Here is a 25,765-nt window from a genome sequence, read left to right on the forward strand (position 1 = left end):
CAGAATGCCCTAAAATACATGTAGCTATGCTCACCTCCACCACCTCCTCCCCAATCCAAAGAGAAAAATCAAGTGAAACAAGGACAAGCTTTATACTCTGTAACATTCTACTCAAGGCCAGGATCTAAACTGTCATCTGCAGCTGGAAAGTTAACATTCCCTTGCAAAGGTACTCAGAAAAGCCTTCTGAATTATACTCTGTTTAAAGCTGATTTCCCCTTCCAAGTTGCAAATGCATAAATATACCCAGAGGTTCAAAAGTGTTGGGCAAAACCTTATAAATATTGATATAAAATGAGCAATTATACTTCATATTGCAGTAACTCAATGACAAATCATAAAAAGCATTTGTCTTTAATTTCTGTTTGTTTTTAAGAAATAAATGGCAAAATATATACACGGTGGAGTCTGACTCCCCCATCACAGAGTGTGAATAATGGTCCGGTTGCGGAGCTCCTGAATATACTCTTTGGCGTGGGTGACTGCCGTCTTCGGTGCCTCACGTGGAGGTGGGGGGCCTTCCACCAACTTCACAAAATAATGGCAAAAAACCTTCTCCATGATCCCAGAGCGACCTCTGCCATGGTATCGGATGCGTTTCAGGCACTGGCCTCGCCCTGAGTTCGACTCAGCTAGAAAGGGAAGACAAAGAGAGTTATAGGAAATGACTGCATCCATAAGACTACGACCCGATCACCTGGGCAATTTCTGTCCTTTCCTTGACTGGATTCTAAGACTACATGAGTTCACTGGCTAGTGAGAGCAGATTTGTCTCAAAACAAGTATCTCCTGGGTACTTATTAAGGACCACCTCTATTCTAGGTGTTGGAGAGGGAAGAGTGAGCAAGATGAGCAAGGGCCCTGCCTCCATGCAGTGTACATTCTAGAGGAGAACAGAAAATAACATGATCATTCCAGTCACTGACAAGTACAATGAATTAAACAGTGACGTGAGAGAGACTGTTGGGGTGCTGGGGGCAACATCAGACTGAAGGGTGTCAAGAGGCATCTCTGAGGAAGAGACATTCGATCCAAGACCAGAATGAATCATCTGTGCAAATATCTAGGGGCATGGTATTCTGGGCAGAGGGAAAGGCAAGTGCAAAGACCCAATGGTGGGAATGTGCTTGGCTTGTTTTATTTTTTATTTAAATTCAATTTAATTAACATATAGTGTATTATTAGTTTCAGAGGTAGAATTTAGTGATTCATCAGTTGCATATAACACCCAGTGCTCATTATATCACATGCCCTCCTTAATGCCCATCACCCAGTTACCCCATCCCTACACCCTCCTGCCCTCCAACAACCCTCAGTTTGTTCCCTATAGTTAAGAGTCTCTCATGGCTTGTGTCTCTGTTTTCGTCTTATCTTATTTTTCCTTCCCTTCCTCTATGTTCATCTGCTTTGTTTCTTAAATTCCACATATGAATGAAATCATATATTTGTCTTTCTCTGACTGACTTATTTTGCTTAGCACAATACCCTCTAGTTCCATCCATGTCATTGCAAATAGTAAGATTTCATTTTTTTGATGGCTGAATAAAATGCCATTGTATATATACACATTTTCTTTATCCATTCATCTGTTGACGGACATCTGGGCTCTTTCCATAGTTTGACTATTGTTGACATTGCTGCTGAAAACATTGGGATGCATGTGTCCCTTCAAATCCCTATTTTTGTATTCTTTGGATAAATACCTAGTAGTGCAATTGCTGGGTCATAGGGTAGCTCTATTTTTAACTTTTTGAGGACCCTCCATACTGTTTTCCAGAGTGGCTGCACCAGCTTGTGTTCCCATCAGCAGTGCAAGAGGGTTCCCCTTTCTCCGCATCCTCGCTAACATCTGTTGTTTCCTGAGCTGTTAATTTTAGCCATTCTGACTGGTGTGTTGGCTTGTTTTAGAAACAGAAAAAACACCAGCCTGCTGAAGCACAGTAAACAAGGCAAAGAGTGGTACAAACAAGGGAAGGAGATCAGCGGTGAAGGCAAGGTTACCGAGAGCCCTAAAGGCTGAAGTAAGGAGTTTTTATTTCATTCCAACTGTGGTGAAGAGCCCCTAGAACCAAAGGTTCCCAAATGGTGATCCTCTGGCAATAGCAGACTGACCTGCAGAACATATTTTAAATGCAGATGCTGAGACCCCATCTCTGGAGATTCTAGTTTACTGTATTTGGGGTGGGCCTTGGAAATTACATTCTGAACAAACACCAATCCCCTTCCCCAAGTAATTCTGATTTGTGGCCAATTTTAGGAATTCCCACATCACAACTGCTCCCTTATCTTCCCTCCCCAATTCTGCATGTCAACGTCTGACCTTGTAAAATTTAAAGAAATTTTTCCAATACTAGTTAAGAAGAAATCTGTTCACCAGTTTTCACCCACAGTAAATCAGAGTAACCACCTTCTATTATTTTCTGAATTTATTTAGTAGCCAAACCTAGAGAAGACATATCAAATTAATCCACTTCAATACTCACCATTCTTATATTCTTACTGTGACATAACTTTATAAATACAGGGACTATGTCTAAGTATACACTTGATAACTCTCTAACTACAGTCCTCTCATGAAATGGGTTTCAGCAGAAACATCCTAGCTTGGCCAGAGACAAAGCTAAGGATGAGAGTGATTAAGAAAACTGCCTAGGGCCTCCGTGAGATAAGGAAAGAGCTACTGTCCTTATACCAACTTCATCACCGGGCGCTAAAGAAATGTGTTTGAGGATTTCCAGAGAAAGCCAAATTACACAAATCACTTTAGAATGAAGTACCACTCGTTCCTCTGGATCTACCTGTCAGGAGGAAACCTACAAATAAGCACAATGACACTAGAAAAAGTGTAGAAGTCTTCTAAAAGGCATTTTACAAACATGATGGCTGCTTCCAGCCAAAACTGCGACTCTACTCGACTTGAACACCCATTTCTAAACAGTCTGAGGAAAAGGAACACTACTCCAGTGAAAATAGTATCTGAATTAGCCAACTATGCAGTACTACATAACCTATCCAAGCACAATGATCAGCCTATCGGGGTCTGTGTTAACTACCATTTTCCACCTCCCCCAAATGCTAAGAGCAAACATCAGTATCTGCTAAATGCCAGTCATGATTTCATCCTAAAGCCATAAAATACCATCTGCCTATCTTGTAGCACATGATGACACATTTTTTATATCAGAACAAAAACATTAATTCTTCTGAAACACCAGGATTCTTTAATACAGTGTAATGGCAATTTGCAACCCAGCCACTATGATGCCTGAATGAAATCAGGACTGAGGAGTATAGATTCCAAACTGGTTTCTGGTTTCTCCTCCTCCAGTCTCTTTTACTAATTCTGTATGTTAGAGGTTTTAACTGCTTTTATATAGAACCATTTCAATGAAAATGAAACAATAAATAGAAGCCCACTGTCCTGTGGCTCTGTTCTAATTAAAACATGAGTAGGGAGAGATCCAAAACTGTGCCATTCACTCACCAAATATTTCTGAGTTCCTGCGGCGTGCCAGGCTCCATCCTGGGCTCCAAGGCTGCAGCAGTGACCCAGGTATGAAGGACCCCTTCTGTTTGCCCTATACCCCACCCCTGGAGGCCCCACAGCACAATTTCAAAACCACTGCTTTATAGTTAATAGCCTTAAAACACTGCCTTAATAACATAAATCTCTTACCCCAAAACTTTCTGTGGTTCCTCTTCAATATCGTGTGAACCAAATTCCGTAGCCCGCCATGCTCAGCCCTCTGGATCTAGGCCCAATCCACCCTTTCAGTTTTATCTACTCAAGGTCAACCCTCTGCTTCCTTCAACTATTCTACTCACTGGACCACACAATTACTGCTCATTCCAACCTATATGCCCTAGGTCATGTGGTTACTCCACTCTGAAAATCTTCTTTCTTCCTGGATACTCTTTCAGATACCCAAACACTTACCTTCAAAAGCTAAATTTTTCTAGAAAATTACCATGACTTATCTAACCAATAGTGACCTCCTCTTCTTCTACTATTTACCTATATTATTCTTTTCGGTCTCAAACCATATGCTACCTTGTATAGTGTTCATGTTAAATCTGTAAAAGTCACTTCCTCAAACAATCTTATCTGTCTTTTGTATTGCCCCATGTGCAAGAAGGAATAGAAATGATTTTGAAATACTAACTCTGCTAATTACTATCATTTGTTCAAATTCTAAAATAAGTTTCAAAGTTTTCCAAGTGCATACAGTACTAATAACATATATGGTTTGTTCCAACTCAGAAACACAATTTATGTATCCTTCCAAAGGACCACTACTGTCAAAGAACAAAACCGTATGTGCTAAATGTTTTAAACTGCTTTAATAAGGTATACCATCACCTAACTGTGTGGGCAGTACGCACATGGAAAGTACTCAAATACTTTCTGAAACAGAGAAAAAACATTAAGACATCTCAAAAATGGGAACAGCCTAAAGATTATGCCCAAGATGATGCTCATCTACAGATGATGCCCAGCAGGTACCAAGAATATTTAAAATATTGTCAATATTTCCTATTGCTATTTAGGTAAATGTGAATCTTGACATTTTAAAATTGGAACCTTCTTCCCCCTTCATCACTCTTAGCCCAGAAGACTGATTTACAAAGTCAATCACTTTCCCTCAAGTGAATCACTTTAGATGCCATGAATCACTAAACAGTGACATTTTATTAGTCCATGTCCACTTGTTAAGGTCTATTCACAGTGCCATTAGTCATCATTATAAGTTTGGAAAGGAAATGAATTTTCAAAATCTGTGGTCATGCAACACCAGGTATTAGCTTTAGACTGATGACAGGCATTTGAAGGAATTACCATATAATGAGAACATACGCTACCAAAAAAGCACTTCCCTTCAAATGCCTGTACTTACTTATGTCAAGAGACTGAGGAGCCACTGCTGAGCTGAAATTGTAGCCAACAAGTGACGAGTCTTTCAAAACTCGAAAAGACATTTATCTAGGGAATGAAATGCCTGGCCTTTTCCAAGAATACAATGAGAAAAATCAGTTTCTCATATTTTGTAGGTACGAAGCACTGGGATATTTATTAAACAAATAGCTCTCCAGGCCTCTCCCCGGAGGTTTCAGACCCAGTGGCTCTGGGGTGGGTCCTGGGAATCTGTATTTTTTACTAAAAACCTCAGATGATTCTTACGAAGGAAGTCTGGCAAATCCAGGGATAAAATGCCTGACATGTCACAGTAAGATACCTCATCTTCCTGAATATACTCCTCTTTTACCTTCATAAAAGAATTGGGCAGCAAAATACTTAGCAAATGAGTTTCTATAATTGTAAGAAAAATCCAAATTTATCAGCCCTGCTCGAGAGAAGAGATTTTTACACAAAACCGGATGAAAAAAAGGTGCAGGTGCAGCAGAGATTTTTCAGCAGAAACATGCATAAGGAGACTGATGAATTAAAGGCCCATTTGTGCAGGACTGGTTAAGTTTATTTTTGCTTAATGGCAACACTGGACTTTGCTTCTCCGTTTGGGAAGCCAAGATGAAGCTCCTCACCCTTTCTCTCTTTACTAAAATTACTGAGAAGGATTTAAAGACAAATTCTATTTCATTTGTATCTGAATTCCATTACAAAGTTTTTGTCTGTCAGCTAAGAAGGCCATATTCCTATGAAAATGAATAAAATTAATTAAATTGGATTTGATATCCAGTCATAAAGCACGAAAGGTCACCAAGAGGTTTTACTCAAATGGTCTTGCTTTTCATCTGTTTCATCTCTTCCAATGATTCTGGGCCCTCCCTGCATTATTTATTCATGCTGCTCTCAGAAGAAAAAGCTTAGGAGTAACTCTATGGCCCTGCATCTTCTGAGATGCCATTTTGATTTCTCTCTGCATCTATGCATGTATCAGAATATAATCAGTTGTACAAAATTCAGACTTAAGAAAAAAAAAAAGATATTTCAATTGAAAATTGTAAGTCATTTGAATTTCAGGAGTAGGTATGGTTGCCAGCATCAATTCCAGGTTAGCTGAGGTAGAATTTTAACCTAACCAGAATAAATACCTCCAGCAGGGTGGAAGTAATATGACAAAGTAGAATTTAGATGACTTGTTTTTACTCTAATTGTTAAAAAATCATAATGTACAACTAATTTCTCCCATAATAATTCAGACTTTTCCCCTCTATTTGGAGAGAAGCAGTTCCCCAAAACGTGAATTTAAAATATCTTCAGTTCTTCTTATACATAGGTTTGGCAGATTGAGGAAATTTTGCTTCGACATCAACATCTTTGTGTGATTACAAAATTGCTGAGGTTAGGAATAATTGCTGCTGAAGTGAGAGGAAAACAGCAACTCCACCCTCCACTCCACTTTACTGTGGTGTTGGGAGGGGGGCAAGGGAGCTTTGTAATAAGCAATGATCTCTTTCTAGAAAAAGAGCTGTGTGAAGGTATACAACAACAAAAATCCCTTACATTTGTATGGTGCATCATGCTTCCCAAAGCATTTTCACTTACGTTAATTTAACTTGATATGGAGCAAGCATACAAAGCCTGAGATCATGCTTCAGAATGTAATAACAAAAGGAAACAAACACATCTGGGTCATCTGAGCCTTGGCTTTTACAATTCAACAGATTTTCCATTCTCATAATTGGAAGGTTAAATTACGGGACACCTTTATGGACTGGGCACCTGGCTTGGCACATTATAGATAAAGATTTTTAAAAATCCACCAGTGATTCTTTATTTACCTTTTTCAGGTTGACAAAGAATTCATTTTTTTAAAAAATCAGTTGTTCCTTCTTAGTTTTATCATGATTAAAGGGCTACTCCATGTACCATCATCTGGTTACATTATTAAATAATTATTGGCAATCAGTTTCATGACCTCACTTGCATTACAGAACAGGTAACAATAAAGCAGTGAGGTTATTACCATTTATAACAGACTAACATTAGCACGCTGAAGGCAGAAGAATAAGCTATTACCAGCAATTTTCACTGGCAAACCCAGTCCTAAGTAGTTAGATATCAAAGACTATTGTTAGATAATGAACTTGGCATCACTATTGGAAGACATTCTCCAATGCTAAGAATATTAAACATCTTACCTATATATAAATTGGATCTGAATTCCACATTGTGGTCTCTCACTGCCATATCTTGTGCTTCTAAGAGAATCTTAAACAAAGAAAAGACAGGCATTGATATGGCTGACCCTGAACTAAAACAGAATTAAATTTCTCATTTCTTGTTGTTATCTCTATAATATGACTGCTAATCACATGCCTTTGTTTTATAGCCAATTTTAATAAGAGACTATTAAATAATAACAGTACTAAGGAGAAGGGATACACTGAGCTTTCCTTCCTCAGACAAGAACTGTGAATGAAGGCAACATGGTCCATCCTGCTCAGTGTACAATGGGATGTATGAGCTGGAAAGGAGGAAACAGCAGCACTGGTAGCAGTACCCTTGGTGATAAGCATTAAGCCTTTGAGCCAGAGATTGTCAAGAAGTTCAAGAAACTTAAGAGCTAAATCTTATTGAAAATTCTTAAACTTTGGATCCAAAATAACCATAAACACATCAAACAAGTAGAGAAAATCACACTTGAAATATTTAAGAATTATTAAATTTATACGCTGTAGATATTTTGAATTAAGGTAACCTGCTCCAGAACACATTTTTTAAAATAACAGAAACCATGGGGTGCCTGGGTGGCTCAGTTGGTTAGGCATCAACTCTTGATTTCAGCTCAGGTCATGAACTCAGGGTCGTGAGATCAAGCCCTGCATCAGGCTCTGTGCTCAACACAGAGTCTACTTGGGATTCTCTCTCTCTTTCTTCCTCTGCCCTCCCCTTGCTCGCTTATTTAAAAGCACACACTCTCTAATAAGTAAATAAATAAATCTTTAAAAAAAAAAAAACAAAAACTAGATCTTTCACTCATTTAAAAATGAAGAATACAATACAACGCTGAGTACACAAAAGATGCTTAGTCATTGCATTATGAACTAAATTTAAATACAGATATTACAATGGAATCTCTTGAAGTCTGAACCCATCAATCTAAACTACTGAACTACTAAACTAAAAAGATCTCGCTTTAAGTGAGAATTAACTGAAATGGAGAAAATACTGTTGATATCCCCAGATATCCTCAATCCAGCATTTTAAAAGAAGAACACCATGTATCCACATTGAGAAAGGTAGGAAGTGCAGGGACATGGTTTAGTGGAGAAATGGATTGCAGGTGCTGCAGAGGGGAGGGAGACATCGTCACAAATAAGGGTGAGAGAGGAGCACACAGGAGAATGCACGAGAACGTTTCCCCATAGTCACTGGCTTGGAAAACAAGAGGGGCTGAATTTCGTGAGTTCTTACAAACAGTGGGGCTTAAAGCCTGGAGTTTTAATGGTCATCAGGCTTGGCTGAGAATAGACCCCAGAGGGTACTGTATTACTCCTGGAGAGAAGGCAGGCAAACAACCCAGGGGAAGACATCATGGAAATAGTGATCTGGAGAGCATCTGGGGCACACTGTGGGGAGATTATTCACTCTTCTCAGAGCACTTCCCTGAGAGGTGGCATACACAGAGACCTCTGGGAACAAAGGAGCTGGGTGGTGCCATTTCCCTCCCCACCTCTAAGTATAAACTCACAGCCACCTGAGGGAAGCAGCTCAGCACCAACACTGGCTGCCTAATTTGCATCCACCAAGTCCCAACCCCCTGTGCTCTGGTGGGACTGTCCCTCTCAGTCAAACTTGCCTCAGACCCAGCATGGTAGGTCCCTCCCCCAGAGGACCAGCACAAATCCCTGCCTACACCATGTCTCCTGACCAGAGAGTTTTGCAGGGCCATAGTTGCAGTGGAGGTGGTGACAGGTCTCATTTCACAAGCAGACCAGAGCATATCTAGTTAAAACTTGCCCCATTCAGGCCAGGGAACAAACACTGCCCACAACAAGCAAGGAGAGCCTGTACAGATGACCTGAGGATAGAACAGCCAGAGCACAACAGGAGAACACACAAAGCACACACCAAAGACACTCCCTGAAGCATCAGGCCCTGGGCACTACTTCATCCCTTCTTCATAAGGTCATTACTTTCAGGAACAGGAGACATAACTAGCTTTCCTAACACACAGAAGAATCTACAGACTTAGACAGAATGCCAAGATGGAGGAATTTATTCCAAATAAAAGAACAAAATAAGGGCATGGCCAGAGATCTAAGTGGAACAGATATAAGTAACATGCCTGATCAAGAATTTAAAGCAATGATCATAAGGACACTCACTGCACTTGACAAAAGAATGGAAGACATCAGTGAGACCCTTAGCATAGAAATAAGAGTTTAAAAAAAAACCAAAGATGAAGAATGCAATAAAGGAGATTGGAAACAGGCTTGATGCAATGAGCATCAGGCTGGAAAAAGCAGAGAAATGAATTAGTGACATAGAAGACAAAATAATGGAAAATAATGAACTGAACAAAAAAGAAAAAGAAGACTTATGGAACACGAAAACTGACTTAGGGAACACAGTGACTCCATCAAACGTAATAACATTCGTATTATAGGAGTCCCAGAAGAAGAGAGAGAAGAGGGGGAAGAAAATTTACTTTAAGAAACAATAGCAGAAAACCTCCCTAATCTGGGGAAGGAAAGAGACATCCAGATCCAGGGGTCCAGAGAACTCCCATCAAAATCAATAAAAGAAGGCCAACACCAACACATTGTAATTAAATTTACAAAATATAGTGATAAAGAAAAAAAAAATCAAAAGCAGCGAGACAAAAGAAGTCCTTAACCTACAAGGGAAAACCCATAATGCTAGCTACAGATTTCTCAACAGAAACTTGGAAAGCCAGAAGGGAATGACATAATATATTCAATGTGCTGCATAAGAAAAATCTGCAGCCAAGAATACCCTATCCAGCTATCATTCAGAATAGAAGGAAAGATAAAAAGTTTCCCAGACAAACAAAAACTAAAGGAGTTCATGACCACTAAACCAGCCCTGCAAGAAATATTAAAGGGGACTCTTTGAGTGCAAAGGAGAGATCAGAAGTGAAAAAGACAAGAAAGGGTCAGAGAAAATCTCCAGAAACAACAACAAAACAAGTAATAAAATGGCAATAAATATATATCTATGAATAATTACTTTAAAAGAACAAATAAATTATTACTTTGAATGTAAATGGACTAAACGCTCCAATCAAAGACAGAGTGTCAGAATGGATAAAAAAAACAAGACCCATCTCTATGCTGCCTACAGAAGACCCATTTTAGTCCTAAAAATATCTGCAGTTGAAAGTGAGTGGTGGAGAAACACTTATCACACAAATGAATTTCAAAAGAAAGCCGGATTAGCAATACTTATATCGGACAAACTGGACTTTAAAACAAAGACTGTAAAAAGAGACAAAGAAGAGCTTATATAATCATAAAGGGGACAATCCAACAAGAACATATAACAGTTGTAAATATTTATGTGCCAAACACGGGAGCACCCAAATATACAAAACAATTAATAACAAACATAAAAGAATTAATGGTTAATAATACAATAATAGTAGGGGACTTTAATACCCCTCTTACACCAATGGACAGATCATTTAAACAGAAAATCAACACGGAACAATGGCTTTGAATGACACATGGACTTAACAGATATGGTCAGAACATTCCATCCTAAAGCAGCAGAATACACATTCTTTTCAAGTGCACATGGAACATTCTCTAGAATAGATCCTATTTAGGTCACAAAACAGGTCTCAACAAATACAAAAAGACTGAAATCATACCATGCACCTTTTCTAAAGACTGTAACACTATGAAACTAGAAGTCAACCACAAGAAAAAATTTGGAAGGACCACAAATACATGGAGGTTAAACAACAAGCTACTAAACAATAAATGCATCAATCAGGAAATCAAAGAAGAAATTTTAAAAATATAGGGAAAGAATGAAAATGAAAACACAACCTTTGGGATTCAGGAAAAGCAGTCCTAAGAGAAAAGTGTATAGCAAGGTAGGCCTACCTCAAGAAGCAAGAAAAGTCTCAAATAAACAACTTAATCTTACACCTAAAGGAGCTAGAAAAAGAACAACAAATGCTATCACTAAAGCCAACAGAAGGAAAGAAATAATAAAGATTAGAGCAGAAATAAATGATAAAGAAACTAAAAAAACAATAGAACAGATCAAAGAAACCAGGAACTGGTTCTCTGAAAAAACTAATATGATTGATAAATGTCGCAAAAAAAAAAAAAAAACAACAACTCTGGGGCTCCTAGGTGGCTCAGTCATTAAGCATCTGCCTTCGGTTCCCAGAGTTCTGGGATCAAGCCTCGCATTGGGCTCCCTGCTCCGCTGGCAGCCTGCTTCTTCCTCTCCCACTCCCTCTGCTTGTGTTCCTTCTCTTACTGGCTCTCTCTCTCTGTGTCAAATAAATAAATAAATAAATAAATAAATAAATAAATAAAATCTTAAAAAAACAACAACAACAACAAAAAACAAACCAAAAACAAAAAACCAACAAACACCATGTGCCTAGAATGAGTCCACGCAAATACTATTAGCACATCTGTACATAGTGATTCAGCTACATTCAGAGCTGGAAGGGTCTTTAGAAATCATTTAATCCAATTCCAACCAGTTTACAAATAAGAAAAACGGAACCAGACAGGTTAAGTGTTTTGCCCATCGTCACAATAGAAACTGTCACAGAAAAGACTAGACTCTAAGTCTCCTGAGTCCCAGCAAGTGGTCTTTCTACACAATTAGTCATAAAATCATAAGTTCTCAGTTATGGAATTGACACACAGACAGACAGTAAAAAATGAATAAATGTCTGGTGCAAATAAAAGCATCTCCGGAAAAAAAATATACTTAAGGCATTCAGCATTCCTAAGGTACAAGGACATTAATAAAACTGAGTGCCCTGAATCTGTATTATATGAACTATGCATTTACACCAGGTAATTCAGGATTTAGGCTAACCTTACCAACACCAGCAAGACAGCTATGCACTCCCTCCCCACAAATCTTAGTTTACCTCTTTAATTATTTGGGCCCCCTTTTTGTCACAGAATTCCAGTTGAGCCAAAGCCTGGTCAATGGACATTCCTCGTATCTAGAATTAAAGGGTAACAGACAAGAGAAGATAAACAAATTAGTTTACAAAGTCAATGTTCCCTTTGCAATGAAAAGTAAGAGCCTTACATAATACAAACAACTTCTAAAAATAATTAACTAGTTATATGTCAATTATACCTCAATAAAACTGGGGGTGGGATTTAAAAAATTAAAAATAAAAATTGCTGGGGCGCCCGGGTGGCACAGTCGTTAAGCGTCTGCCTTTGGCTCAGGGCGTGATCCCGGCGTTATGGGATCGAGCCCCACATCAGGCTCCTCCACTATGAGCCTGCTTCTTCCTCTCCCACTCCCCTGCTTGTGTTCCCTCTCTCGCTGGCTGTCTCCCTCTGTCAAGTAAATAAATAAAATCTTTAAAAAAAATAAAATAAAATAAAATAAAAATAGCTAACTAAATGTAGGCAGAAAAGAAGAAAACAAGTTTGAGAAGGGATGCCACCCTCTTTAAGTGAAAAATCAAACAAATATTTTAACCATAAAACCTAGACTATAAATGTTTTAGTAATATTGAGAGAGCACACATAACAGAGATCACAGGGTGGCGAGCACCACACTACGCATGAAAGGCATTTTCTTCTGCAGAATAAGTGTATTATATTTATCAGGGGCTTTGTCTTCTCTCATAGATAAATTTCATTCTCCCAGGAAAAATGTTAAAAAGCAATCGTTTTGAAATAGGTTGAATCAACTTTTAAGATAAACAAGCTTGCTTCCTCAATTCTCTCAGGGTACACATTCCTAACACCTTTGTTCTAAATATCTATGTATCCAACATGATTCAGTTTCTCAGAAGAAAGGTAAAAATTAAGCAAAATCACTCATCTCTGAGCAATCATTTGTGGATTACCTACCAATTGTGTGAACATGTAATTATATTCCTCAGTTTTTGGAGAAATAAGGACAAATTTTTTTAATTTTTCAAATCCTGGGGGAAAATTCCCTGCTTCTTTTCCTGAGTATTATATGGTAATGTCATTTTAGCTTACCAATTTTGCCAAATACCACATCTTATCTTTGCTGTATTTTATTTGCCTTCGACAGTGGTAGATTTCCTTACGAATAGGGAAAAGAAAAGAAAAGTTAGCAAATTTATCAAAATAACATTAACATTCACTGTTAATAAAGCTTTAACTGTTTCTGCCTAATGAAAATGCTGCCACAAGAAAAACAAACACTAAATTGTATTTTTCCAAAGTCTATCTATGTTAAAAAGATCATCAAAGCAGTGAAAGAAACTACAAAATGGCTACTTTGTGTCAATATTTGCAACATTTCTATCCAGAGGAAGAGTAAAAGATCTAAATAAAAACATTTAGCTGGACGAAAGAACAAAAGAAAAGGTACAAGAAAAAAAAGTTTCCTATCAGTGGGGAAAATAAGAAAATATGGTGAAATGGACAAAATAAGTGGCTTCACAGGACCTTTTAGGTGTTTGGTCAAGAGCATAGGTCCTAGAATCAGACTGCGTGGGTCTGAATTCTAGTTTTACCATCTACTAGCTACAGAAACCAAGCTGTTTAACCTAAGTTTCCTCTTCTTTGAAACGAAGATAATAGTACCAACCTCATAAAAATATAGTAAGAATTAAAGACAATAATCTACATAAAGAAGGCATTTTGCAGTGTCTAACACCTGGTAAGATCCTAGTAAATGTCAGTTTTTATTATCTTCTATTTAGAGTAGTAAGTATATCCCACTTAATTTTTTAATCAATAATCGATTAAACAATTTACAGTTGACAAAGCACTTTCCAAGCCCATTATTTCATTTGATCTAACTCTATGAGTTGGGAGAGAAAACACTTTATGATCCTTTTACAGGGGCACTGGGTGGCTTAGTTGGTTAAGCATCAGACTCTTGGTTTCAGCTCAGGTCATGATCTCAGGGTCGTGGGATGGAGCCCCGTGTTGGGCTCCACACTCAGTACAGAGTCTGCTTGAGATTCTCTCTCTCTCTCCCTGCCCCTCCCCCGCCCCCAGTCTCTTTCTCTCTCTCTCAAATAAATACCTCTTTTAAAAAAATAATCCTTTCATTGAACATTATATCAAAAACTAATGATGTACTATGTGTTGGATAACTGAATTTAAATTAAAAAAAATAGGGGCGCCTGGGTGGCACAGCGGTTAAGCGTCTGCCTTTGGCTCAGGGCATGATCCTGGCGTTATGGGATCGAGCCCCACATCAGGCTCCTCCACTATGAGCCTGCTTCTTCCTCTCCCACTTCCCCTGCTTGTGTTCCCTCTCTCGCTGGCTGTCTCTCTCTCTGTCGAATAAATTTTAAAAATCTTTAAAAAATAATAATAATAATCCTTTCACAAAGTAAAAACTAGAAAAAAAAAACAGAAAAATCAAATGACTTATCTAAGATCACAAAGTTTGCGAAAGACAAAGCTGGAAGTCAAAGCACCATACAGGAAGAATATGAAGTGTCTAACACAATGTCTGGCAAGTGTATCTTAAAAGTTCCCCTATGACTATAAAACCCACATTCCTTCCACTACTATACTATATTGCCCCTTTAAAACAATTAGAAAACATTTGTCAAAGCAAACAATAGCAAGGAGACCTCAGAACTTTCTAACATTCTGACTCCTGCTGGAAATTTTCAAATGCCTTAGAAACAGCAGAGTTTTCTCAGGTGGCCATCTTTCAATATGTAGCAGATTTCATTTCAGTTGCAATAGAAGCTGACAGGCTGAAAACTGTAGCAATAGCCTAATTACGTTTTCAGCAATAAAGTGTCCAGGGGAGCAGAGAGAGGAAAGAACTGTCATGACTGATAATATTCATCTGCAAAAATTAATACACTCAATAAAATCTTTTATATAGAAACCCTTCAATTCTTGGTTTCCCATGGTGGGCTATCTCCAAACCTGAACTGTATATGATTATCTTCACATTTTGTAAAAAAAGATATTGTCCTCCTGGCAGGAGCATGGGGAAAAAAGGAATCAAGTATTTACCAAAAAAGAAGAAAGTTATTCAATCATGCTCTTATAAAACAAAAAAGCTCAACATTTACTTTAGGCAGGTGCAGTGTCTAAAGGCATTTTCTAAAGATAGATCAGACAAATCTATCATAGCAAATAGATACAGTGGCAAAGTTGGAGGTCAGGAGGTCCAGTTAAATGTCACTATTAACCAACCTATACAGTAAATTAAATAAAGTTAAGTTAGGACATAATGTGCAGTAGTAATTCAAATGAAGTAAAAGTAAGTTTAAATTATGAAATGTCTAAACCAGTAACTTTTAAAGAAACTAATTTATTTTAAAATGCATGTAATAACTCAAATGATTAAAAAAAAAAAAAAGTGTCACCTAATGGGGAGCCTGGGTGGCTCGGTCAGTTAGGTGTCCAACTCTCGATTTCGGCTCAGGTCATGATCTCAGGGTTGTGAGACTGAGCTCCGCATGGGGCTCTGCACTGGGGTGTGGAGCCTGCTTGAGATTCTCCCTCTCTCTCTGCCCCTTCTTGCCCCTGCCACCCCACCCCCACACTCTCTCTCTCAAAAAAAAAGTGTCACCTAATAGGAGTCCAAACTAGGGCCTTATGGTATCCACATAATGACTTATAAGTATGACTTATTACCAGTGTGTCAATCCATAAATTAAAAACATGCCTCCTATTGAAAGGGTTGTTCAAACAGTTTTGATACAGTCTCACTAGATTTTTAGTTTATTTAACATAGTTTTCCTCATAGATATTGCAAAAGTAAACCCAAGCTGAAATTAACAAGGGCTGACTATTATGAAGAAAGCCATGTAATTTCTCTCTTGCTCATTTTCTTCACCATGATGAAGTCACAGCCAAGAGATAAAGTCTACACGGGAATCTATATTGTTTGGAAATTGGTGCTAACTAAATTTAAAAAATAGTCTTAAAGATAATAGGAATGGCCTGAAACATGCCTAAATTGGTGACATTCGTTTTAACTTACTGCTATAGGATTTACTCACTACTGATCCACTATTATTTTTTCAAAGATTTTATTTATTTATTTATTTGAGAAAGAAAGAGAGAAAGCACATAATAAGCAGGAAGGAAGGGCAGAGGGAAAAGGAGAAGCAGGCCCCCTGACAAACAGGGAGCCTGATGCAGGGCTCAATCCCAGGATCCTAGGATTAGGACCTGAGGTAAAGGAAGACGCTTAATGGACTGAGCCACCCAGGCACCCCTGATCCACTATTATTTAACTGCATATTTCAATGCTGAAGATCAGAATGAGTTAGAATGGTAAATATTATCTGACCCCATTTTATTTTTTTCTAAGATGTATTCATTTGAGAGAGAGAGAGAGAAAGAGAGAGAAATGGGGAGCACAAATTAGGAGGAGGGTCAGAGGGAGAGAAAGAATCTTAAGCAGACTCCCCTCTGAGGGCAGAGCCTGCCACCGGGCTCAATCTCACCATCCTGAGATCATGACCTGAGCCAAAACCAAGTGTGGGACATTTAACTGACTGAGCCATCCAGGCACCCCTGTCTGACCCTCTTTTAAATTAGGGATAAACTAATTTTTTAAATTTGTGGTTAGCAGACTGGCAAGTACAAGGTCACAATGCACATAATGACAGTATAAGAACTATGTGGCTAGGTGTGCAAGCTATTCCATTTTTAAGTTAGGTATTTAAATGAAGGGCATTAATACTTAAGTATCATTTTAATATCATAACAGGTATACATGATGCACCAATGTCAATTTATGAAGTACTATTTAACGTCAGAAAATGTTAAAGTATTTTCTAAAAGTCATGATTTGTTCCCAAAAGGATTACTCACTCGAAATCTGTGATCTACTATTAACTACCTGAATTTTGCCAGTTGGGATATATCCTAAATTACATTTAGTTTAATATCCAAAAAGACTAGTACTATAAAATACAAAATTTTGCTTTTAGACTCTGGACATGACAAATGTTAGGATTTCTTTCTCAATAATATCTAAGTTCAAAGAGCTCAAGTAAGAAGTAAAGAAAGCTCATTAATAATAGGAAATATTTTATTTATGATATTTGTACAAATACGTAACTTTTCCTAAACTTTGCTTAATTATAAAATGGAGTCAATACTTAATAGCACAGATTCTGTCACAAATCTAAGTTTTAAGTTCTGATGGCAAAATAAAATATGAAAGCTAGAAAGTTATTTGTTTAAACTATTAGCATCTCTTTTCCCCCTTATTCCCCAATGAGGTGGGAGCTCTTTAAATCAATAAATTAACTCCCTCAGACCAATCCTTACCAACCGAATCCTAATAAAAGGCAAGCTGTCAAATTCATATAAAAACTAAGCAAACGACATTACTTAGATGATATTGATTATTTGGTAGTTTTAAATCCCAAAGGTCTTTAAAAGATGTTTTCTGAACTGAATGATTTATAATTAACACCACTGAATGTATTAATAAATTATTAATTAATAATTAATTCTATTTCCAAGCACCACATTTATTTTCTTAAGGATTCAAATGTTTCCATCTCATTTATGCTATCATTACTTGTTTAACCTTTTTAACAAATACCTATGTATTCTACCGCAAATTCACATTAAGCTGGAAATTAGTCTTGTATCTCAGACTAGAGCACTCACAAGCAGTTGGGAGAGGGTAAAAGAATTTCAAGCAGCTAAAGATGAGATAAAACTCCGTATCTTTGAAAGGAATCCAATGATTAAATTCAAACCTTAGTTCAAAGGTTTGTGAATTACAATCACAAAAAAATCACAACTAAGTGTGTCTATGTTGAAATTTAAGACGTTGGAAAACCAAACATATGATTTAAACACAGTCAATGGTTTAAGTCATCCTTGCCAACGCCTCATGCTCCACTACCAAGAACGCATTAGCAAGTCTCTTAAGAGTCAAAAATCTGTCAGTATGTCTCAAGCTATTAGAGTTTTAGAGTTAAAGCCTCCAAACAGAAGGTTAAATTAAGGCAAACAAGTAAAACAAAGACAACCTTTTTTTTTTTTTTTTAAGATTTTATTTATTTATTCGACAGAGATAGAGACAGCCAGTGAGAGAGGGAACACAAGCAGGGGGAGTGGGAGAGGAAGAAGCAGGCTCATAGCGGAGGAGCCTGATGTGGGGCTCAATCCCATAACGCAGGGATCACGCCCTGAGCCAAAGGCAGACGCTTAACCGCTGTGCCACCCAGGCGCCCCCAAAGACAACCTTTTAAAACTACCAAGAAGATAAATCTAGAACATCTTCTATATCAATCTAATGATCACACAAATTGTGGTATACTTTTTCCCTTTCCTTCACATGGAACAATAAATCAATTCTAGCCACAAAAGGGTAAGAGCTTTTTATCAAAATTAAGAGATAATTTCTTTTTTAAAAAAATGATTTTATTTATTTTAGAGAGAGAGGACGTGCACTCGAGGGGGAGAAGCAGAGGGGAAGGGGTAGAGGGGGAGGGAGAAAGAATCTGAAGCGGACTCTGCACCGAGCTCGAGCTCAGAGACCAATGCGCAGCTCACTCCCACAACTGCGAGATCACGACCTGAGCCAAAACCAAGAGTTGGACACTCAATCAACTGAGCCACCCAGGTGCCCCAAGAGATTATTTCTACCCACAAACTTACTGCTGGTCTCCGAGGTTCTCCAGGCAATTGTGGAGGATAAACAATTTTATTCTTCTTTTCCCATTTTTGAGAAGTGTCCAGAGACCCACTCGTGTGGATATGTAATCGGGGTAAAACATTATAAGATGAAAGAAGCCTGTAAAACAAAAGACACTTAGAATTTTTTCCAGAGCTTACGAATCTCCTGAACCACATCAGCTCCTTTCTGATCAAAACTATTTAAGGATCACAAGAGGAAACAGTCTAGATGTTAATTAACAGGGAACAATTCTAGATAAAATACCATAAAGAGCTAGTTCACTGAAAGCTAAGAGTAAAAAGTTGATCACCACATAAGTCAAATAATAAACAGATATTAACTCAAGATCTCTTGCCCTGAGTGGCCAAAAAATATTGACTCTCTAATATAAGCCAGCTCAGTCCTAAAATAGACTTAAAGATACAATGGATCCCTGACCTGACCTGTGGAATTCCTCAATTTTGTGGAGTAGGCAAGACAAATCACAATATTTTGTAATCCCTAAGAAATTAATAGATAAAGCTGGCATTACATGCCTCCTGGGGAAAGAAATCACTACCCACCAGCCATGAAGTAGTCTTTCCGCAAAAACCAAATCTGAATTAATGGAGCTTCTACATTCAATACAGGAAATACAGAGACAGGAGAACATGTTAAACAATATGAGAGGAATGCACTCGGCAAAATCCAAGCTGTACGAATTCTACAAGACAAACAGCCTACTTTCTTCAACAAATAAACTAGAAGGGGAAAAAGAAAAAGCTGAATAAAGAACCTACCGATTAAGAGACTTAAAAGAAATATCAATTAATTTCAATATATTGATTACTACAATTTTAAATGTACGACAGTTATTAACCATTGGAAATTTGAACATTAACTGAACATTTGATACTTTTTAGTGAGATATATAGTGAAATATTTATGAATTAAATAATATGGTGTCTGGGATTTGTTTCAAAATATGATGGGAGAGAGTAGGGGCCATAGATAAAGCAAAATTGGCCATGAGTTGAAGTTGGGTGATAAGTTCATGAGGGTTCGTCATATTATCTACTTTTGTATGTCTGGGTATATCCAAATAACACACAAACTTGGTATTTCCCTGTGGTACAGAATATAGAGTCTAAACTCCTAGGAAGACACAGAAGGCCTTTTATAATCTAACCCCAACCTGGCCATCTTGGCTCATTCACCTTACGGCCTGGCCACACAAACATTCCTTGTTCTCTGAACAAACCACGTACCTTCATCTTTATACTTTTGATTTATTGTTTTTTCCTCAATAATCACCTCCTGAATGAAATGTTTATCCTATTTTAAGCTCCAGCTCAAAGGGCACCTCAATGCAAGGCCTCACCTGATCCCTTCTCCCAGACAACCACTCTCCCTACTATCTTCATCTTCTGTTCCTGCCAGCCATGCAGCAGTGAGCTGGGACTATGGTACTGTGAGGTGGCTGTAGAAGAGTGAGTTCCTGTAGTAAATGTGCTTTTGAGCATTCTGAGGGCAAGTACACCATCCTCTGTGTTCTAGCACTAAGGACAATATCTGGCACATAGATACTGAGTAAATATTTAATAAACTGGCAGATCTTCACACAATTTATGCAACTGGATAATACAGTTAGCAAGGCCTTTGTTTGTAGTTTTTAAGCCATTCAGACTAAAGAATTTTTCTTTAAGATGTATTAGAGAGAGAATGCGAGCAAGCGTGAGCAGGGGGAGGGGCAGAGGGAGAGAGAGAGAATCCTGAAGCAGACGCCCCCCTGAGTGGGGAACTGAGCCACCCAGGCTCTCCTAGACTAAAGAATTTTAAAAATCTATTCTCCTACTGGTTCATTTCTCCTACTCTACCTCAAATTCACCTTTACAGCCTGATATTAAGATCAGTACCATCAAAATATGTGACAAAACCTTTGCCATCCACATTTAGGTTCCACTATTTTTAACTGAAAAGCACGAGATTAGGATGCATGATGTTAGAGGGCAGAATTTCCTAAAAAAACCATAAGCCAAGGGATGAGGGTAGAGACTGTGGAGTCAAGTAAACCTGAGTCTAAATCTTAACTCTAATACAAGGTAAATGACCTTGAGGAAGTCACATAACTTTCCAGAGCTCAGTTTTCTCATTGGTAGATGGAATAATAACCGTAATTACCTCATAGGTTTAAGGAGCTCAACAAAGATACTTTAGGTAAAATACTTAACCTCATACGTAAAAGAGCTCAATAAAATTGATGTTATTACTTTTAGAATGAGAAGAATAATACCGACTTCATTCTGTCGGTGGTGGATAAATGATTAACGCACTGCACCCTACAGTGTCTAGCAGATGATAAACACTGATGGCTAGTATTAATTTTAAATCAGGCTCTCTGAACAGTTCATCTCTCCTGTTCTCCAAAAAACTGAACACTATGAACTGTAAACTTTATATTACACAATTTCAAACCTTCTTCTCGTGTTTGTGATCATGATCGTTTGCTTCTATGCTGCTGTAATTCAGGGGTACACTAAGTTTATCAACTCTTTGGGCCTCCGGTTTTTTATGAAAAGAGGAATTGGAGTACATCATCTCTAGGGGCTCTCTGAACCTTAATTCTATCTTGAAACTCATTGTTGACACAGGATTACAGAAACAAATCCCTTGGCTTCTATTTAATCCTTCTTCAATGAAACCACGGTTATACCAACCAGTCTGAAAGAATGCTTGAGGGTGAGGCCTGTGCCTTCTGTATCCATCATATCTAGTCTTATACTCAAATCAATACACATTCAATGAATTAAATATGGTGCTTAATAAATTAAACACATTACGAATAAATAATGACAAAGATGTCTAAATACCTACAATACTTTCAGGGCTCAAATGGCTCATAAAATGAATTATCAAGCAAATACTAAACAACTGTAATCAAATTAAATTAAAATACTATTCCAAACAGAGCACTTAATTCAGGAGTGTATTATATTAAAAGTTCTTATACGCCCTCTCCTGGTCAACTGTTGAAATAACACCGAATTAAAGCAGAAAATGAAGCAATCATAAATTGAAAATCTTTAATTCAAAACTTAACTACGTAATTCGAAACTTAGAACTTTTAAGACCTTTTTATGTAGGAAAAACTGTGAAGACTCACTAGAGAAAACAAACTCAAGAAAAGGAAATTTGTGGAATTAGCAAATGAGAACCTGAGTTATTGCTGGAATCCATTTCCTTCTGTAAAATTTTTTCCAACAAATATTAAATTTTAAGGCTGCCTAGCACTCTAGTTCATTGTTAGCATTCTAAAGGATCAAAACTAGTTAAAACCTTTTAAAAAAAATGAAATGCATCCAGGATCAACTTGTTATCATTTTGAAAGTCAAGTATCATTATTGATATTTATAATATCCTTTCGTTTATTGGGAAGCTCAAATCCTTTTAGCTTCACTAGACCTCTGTAGGGTGGAGGGAGAAAGGTAGGCCTGAACCAACATTCCAAAGTGCCTGTACACACAGCAGATACACAGGTGCCCACATTATGGTGAGACTGCCAGAGCCCAAAGGGAAAGTGGGAGGTATACTGAAACTAGCATATGACCTTCCTTACTCCTGGTTACTCTCCGTGCCTTCCACCTACCAATACTTAAGGATTCAGTTTAAGTATCACTTTTCCAAATTCTTCCCATAACCATTAGACATTGAAAAGTAGCAGATACAAAGCAAGTTTTAGGATTAAGAATTCAGGTAAAACAGTATCTGAAAGTTTCTAAAATCACAATTTGAGGGGCGCTCAGGTGGCTCAGTCACTTAAGTGTCTGCTTTCAGCTCAGGTCAGATCCCAGGGTCCTGGGATCGAGTTCCACATCAGGCTTCCTACTCAGCGGTGAGTCTGCTTCTCCCTCTGCCTGCCATTCCCCCTAGCTCGTACTTCTCATGCGCTCTCTGCCTGCCTCAAATCAATAAGATCTTAAAAAAAAAAAAAAAAAGTCACAATTTGAGAAATAATACTTCCTATTTATTGCTCAAAGTTCATTTTGAACTTTAGTACAAGATATACCCAAATCCCAAGTGAAGATGATACTGGCCTCTGGCTCAACATGAGAATATCATGCTATTATATGCATCAAGGTAAAAAATTCTTTGTTCCCAATGTACTTCTGTTAACATTAAGTTAATCCCACACTTGAGACTGAATAAAAGAACATCCTCCGTCTTGCCTCAATTAGAATCTAAAATAAAGGACTAAAGTGATATGTGTATTGTCATAACTCAATTCCATTTTGTGAAAGTCAAGGACAATCAAACAAGGAAACAAGAGTTCAGCAAACAGTTTCTCTGCAATATTGACATTTGGGGCCAGATCATTCTTTGTTGTAGGGACTGTCCTGTGTCTTGTAGGATATTTAGAATTCCTCACCTCTAGCCACGAAATTTCAGTAGCACCCCCTGAGTTGTGACAACCAAAATGTCTCCAGACATTGCCAAATGTCTCAAGGGGCTGGAGGTAGTGGGTGGGGGCAAAACTGCCCCCAGTTGAAAGTCACTAACAGCTAAAGTGAAAGGGAAAAGGGGGTGGGGGGGGCAAGAGCTTTTGCAGACTACAGAGCATGACTTCTCTGTTTCAAAAGGTTCTTGTTACCATCTCATACACATGTGGATGGTTAATAAGCCAGATTTTCGGGGAGCCTGGGTGGCTCAGTCAGTGAAGTGTCTGACTCTTGATTTCAGCTCAGGTTATGATCTCAGGATCCTTTATCAAGCCCCACCTCAGGCTCTGTGCTCCATGGGCAGTCTGCTTGGGATTCACTCTCCCTCTCCCTCTGCCACTCCCACCCCTCTCTAAAATAAACGAACGAACGAACGAGAGAGAGAGAGAGAGAGAGAAAGAAAGAAAGAAAGAAAGAAAAACGAAAAGAAAGAAAGAAAGTCCAGAATAGGGATTCATAAAATTATATAACTTCAGGACTAAAAAGAGCCTTAGGGATTATCCAGCAAAATCCTGTATTACATAGATGAAAAGACTGAAGACAAACTGCTTAAGTTGCTTGCTCAGAGCTTCCAAGGATAAGTCAGCGCAGGACAATTTAAGTCAACAAACATTAACAAAATATTCACTTTGTGCAAGACCCTACCTAACCTGTAACTACAAAGAGAAACAAGAACTGTCCCTATCTATCCAGGGCATACAAGCTAGTAAAGAGCACAGACACATAACATGAAGCCACTATTCGAGGCACACATGCTAAAAGGAAAGATTAATTTCTTTCCTTTTAGTGAGATCTGATAAATCTAAGTAAGAAACATTTGAACAGGGTTTAAATAATTAGAACTCATATTATAGACAGGAAGTGAAGGCACAACATGAAAGCCAAGAAGCAAATAAATGACAGCATATTCAGATGAAGTAAATTAGCATAGCTAGGGTGGAATAGTAAGAGATAATCTAAAAAAAGCAAAGCATAGACAAGTCCTAAGGGACAGTGCCTCCAATTTTCTTTTTTAGCCCACCTCTTCGGTCCCCTGACCGAAGAACTGGAAACAGAGCTAAATATAATGGGAACTCAGTAATAATTTATAATGATAAAAACAATAATGGCAGCTAGAACTTAGGGTGGGATTGTTATATGCCATGCACTATACTAAACACTTCATATGCATTACCTCATTTAACCCTCATAAAAAATCTATGACATAGGTACCAATATTACTCTCCTACCATATGTAAGTACTAAAACCTAGAAAAGATAAGTAACTTTTCCAAAATCATACAGTTTAAAAAGTGGATTCACACCCAACTTATCTGTCTCTGAAGCCTATGAACTAAACCAAAATAAATTCCAACAAATGTGCCAATCAGACAATTTACACTCAAATAATCAATCTCCAAATATCAATAGCTATACTGCAGAAGAGGGGAATAGGGACGAGAAAGTGACAGCAAAAGGCTCCTTACCAGTCCTGACTTAACTGCATTCTATAGCCTTAAAAAAACGCATTTGTCCTGAGGTCTAAGAACGCTCTAGAGAATACAGTATAAAGCTTTAAAACTTCCAATGATTAGGGGAGCCTTAGGAAAGTTATTTGACTTTGGGGAGCTTCAATGTCATTGTCCGAAAAATGGGTGTAGCAATACCTACACTATGCAAGATGTTATGAGAATGCGATAACGCATATAAAGCGTGTAACACAATGCTAGACACGTTGTAAATAAAGCGCGGTTGCCTACAACACAGTCCCTGCTCAGGTAAGCAAGTAACCAGAGAGGTAACTAGAAAAGTCGGACGCTCCAAACATGGTTGGGAGAGTGTAACCATGTTCAGAGATTGTTTTAAAAAGAGATACAACGTCCCGTAACAGGTTATCCTGTTTCCCTGAGTTATGGAATGCGGCGGCGGAAAGATGGAGTGACGAAGCAGAGACTGACTGTCTCTTTCGCTTCCACAGCCCCAGAGCCTAAATGCTGAAGGTGGCATGCATAAACCCTCAGCAATTAACTGACAAACTGGGAAGGTGGCCTTGAGCCGTCTGCAACTCCGAGGCGAAAAACTTACCCTAAGGCCAGCTTCCCCCTCAGATTCTGCATCCATAATGCACCTGAAACATTAACACAAGCGGTCAGTTCAGACTCCCACCTCCACTCCTTTCCACCGCGCCTAAACCACTAAAAAATCCCTACCCATATGTTCCAGTACTGCCGCCGCCATCTTTCTCCCTCCCTCTACGGAAGCCACCGAGTTCATGCACTGCCAGGGCAAAGCGCATGCGCGACTCTCAGGTTGCCCTCCCCTACGGGAGACCCAGCAGTTATTTACACCCGGGATGCTGTCTTGGAGACTGCGAACACGCCGCCTGCGCTTGAGGTGTGATCCGGCCAGCCTTGCGTGGGAATGCATGACTTTAATAAAGGCCAAAACTAGTGAGTTTCCGGACATTCATCAAGATCCAGAAAAATTGAGAAACTTCACCTCACAAGTGGCCGGAAAGATTAGGAAAAGAGACGGTGAACAAGCCACCTAACCT

General features: G+C 38.3%; 1 protein-coding gene across 2 annotated transcripts; it reads right to left on the minus strand.

The window, feature by feature from the left end:
- Positions 1-338: 338 nt before the first annotated feature.
- MRPL22 (mitochondrial ribosomal protein L22) lies at positions 339-25,487 on the minus strand. Of its 2 annotated transcripts, XM_008692461.2 has the most exons (7): positions 25,422-25,487; positions 25,297-25,339; positions 18,739-18,874; positions 13,138-13,203; positions 12,054-12,131; positions 7,102-7,171; positions 339-632 (listed from the first exon to the last, which is right to left on the minus strand). In XM_008692461.2, exons 1-7 carry the CDS (start codon positions 25,483-25,485, stop codon positions 421-423), a joined length of 669 nt encoding a protein of 222 aa, XP_008690683.2. In that variant the 5' UTR covers positions 25,486-25,487; the 3' UTR covers positions 339-420. The 2 variants fall into 2 exon arrangements, with proteins under 2 accessions (XP_008690683.2, XP_040486313.1); XM_040630379.1 differs by lacking the exon at positions 13,138-13,203.
- Between the last annotated feature and the right edge of the window lie 278 nt (positions 25,488-25,765).

This window comes from Ursus maritimus, unplaced genomic scaffold, assembly GCF_017311325.1.
Source record: "Ursus maritimus isolate PB19 unplaced genomic scaffold, ASM1731132v1 scaffold_15, whole genome shotgun sequence".
In the NCBI taxonomy this organism is placed as follows: Eukaryota; Metazoa; Chordata; class Mammalia; order Carnivora; family Ursidae; genus Ursus; species Ursus maritimus.

What these genes read in the sequence shown, in the direction of transcription:
- MRPL22 (XM_008692461.2), bottom strand. Translation starts at nt 25,485, where the DNA reads ATGAACTCGGTGGCTTCCGTAGAGGGAGGGAGAAAGATGGCGGCGGCA. An exon ending in GGCAGTACTGGAACATATGG is followed by an intron (nt 25,340 to 25,421) that starts GTAGGGATTTTT and finishes TTAATGTTTCAG; the next exon opens with GTGCATTATGGATGCAGAAT. An exon ending in TGTGGTATTTGGCAAAATTG is followed by an intron (nt 12,132 to 13,137) that starts GTAAGCTAAAAT and finishes CTTTAATTCTAG; the next exon opens with ATACGAGGAATGTCCATTGA.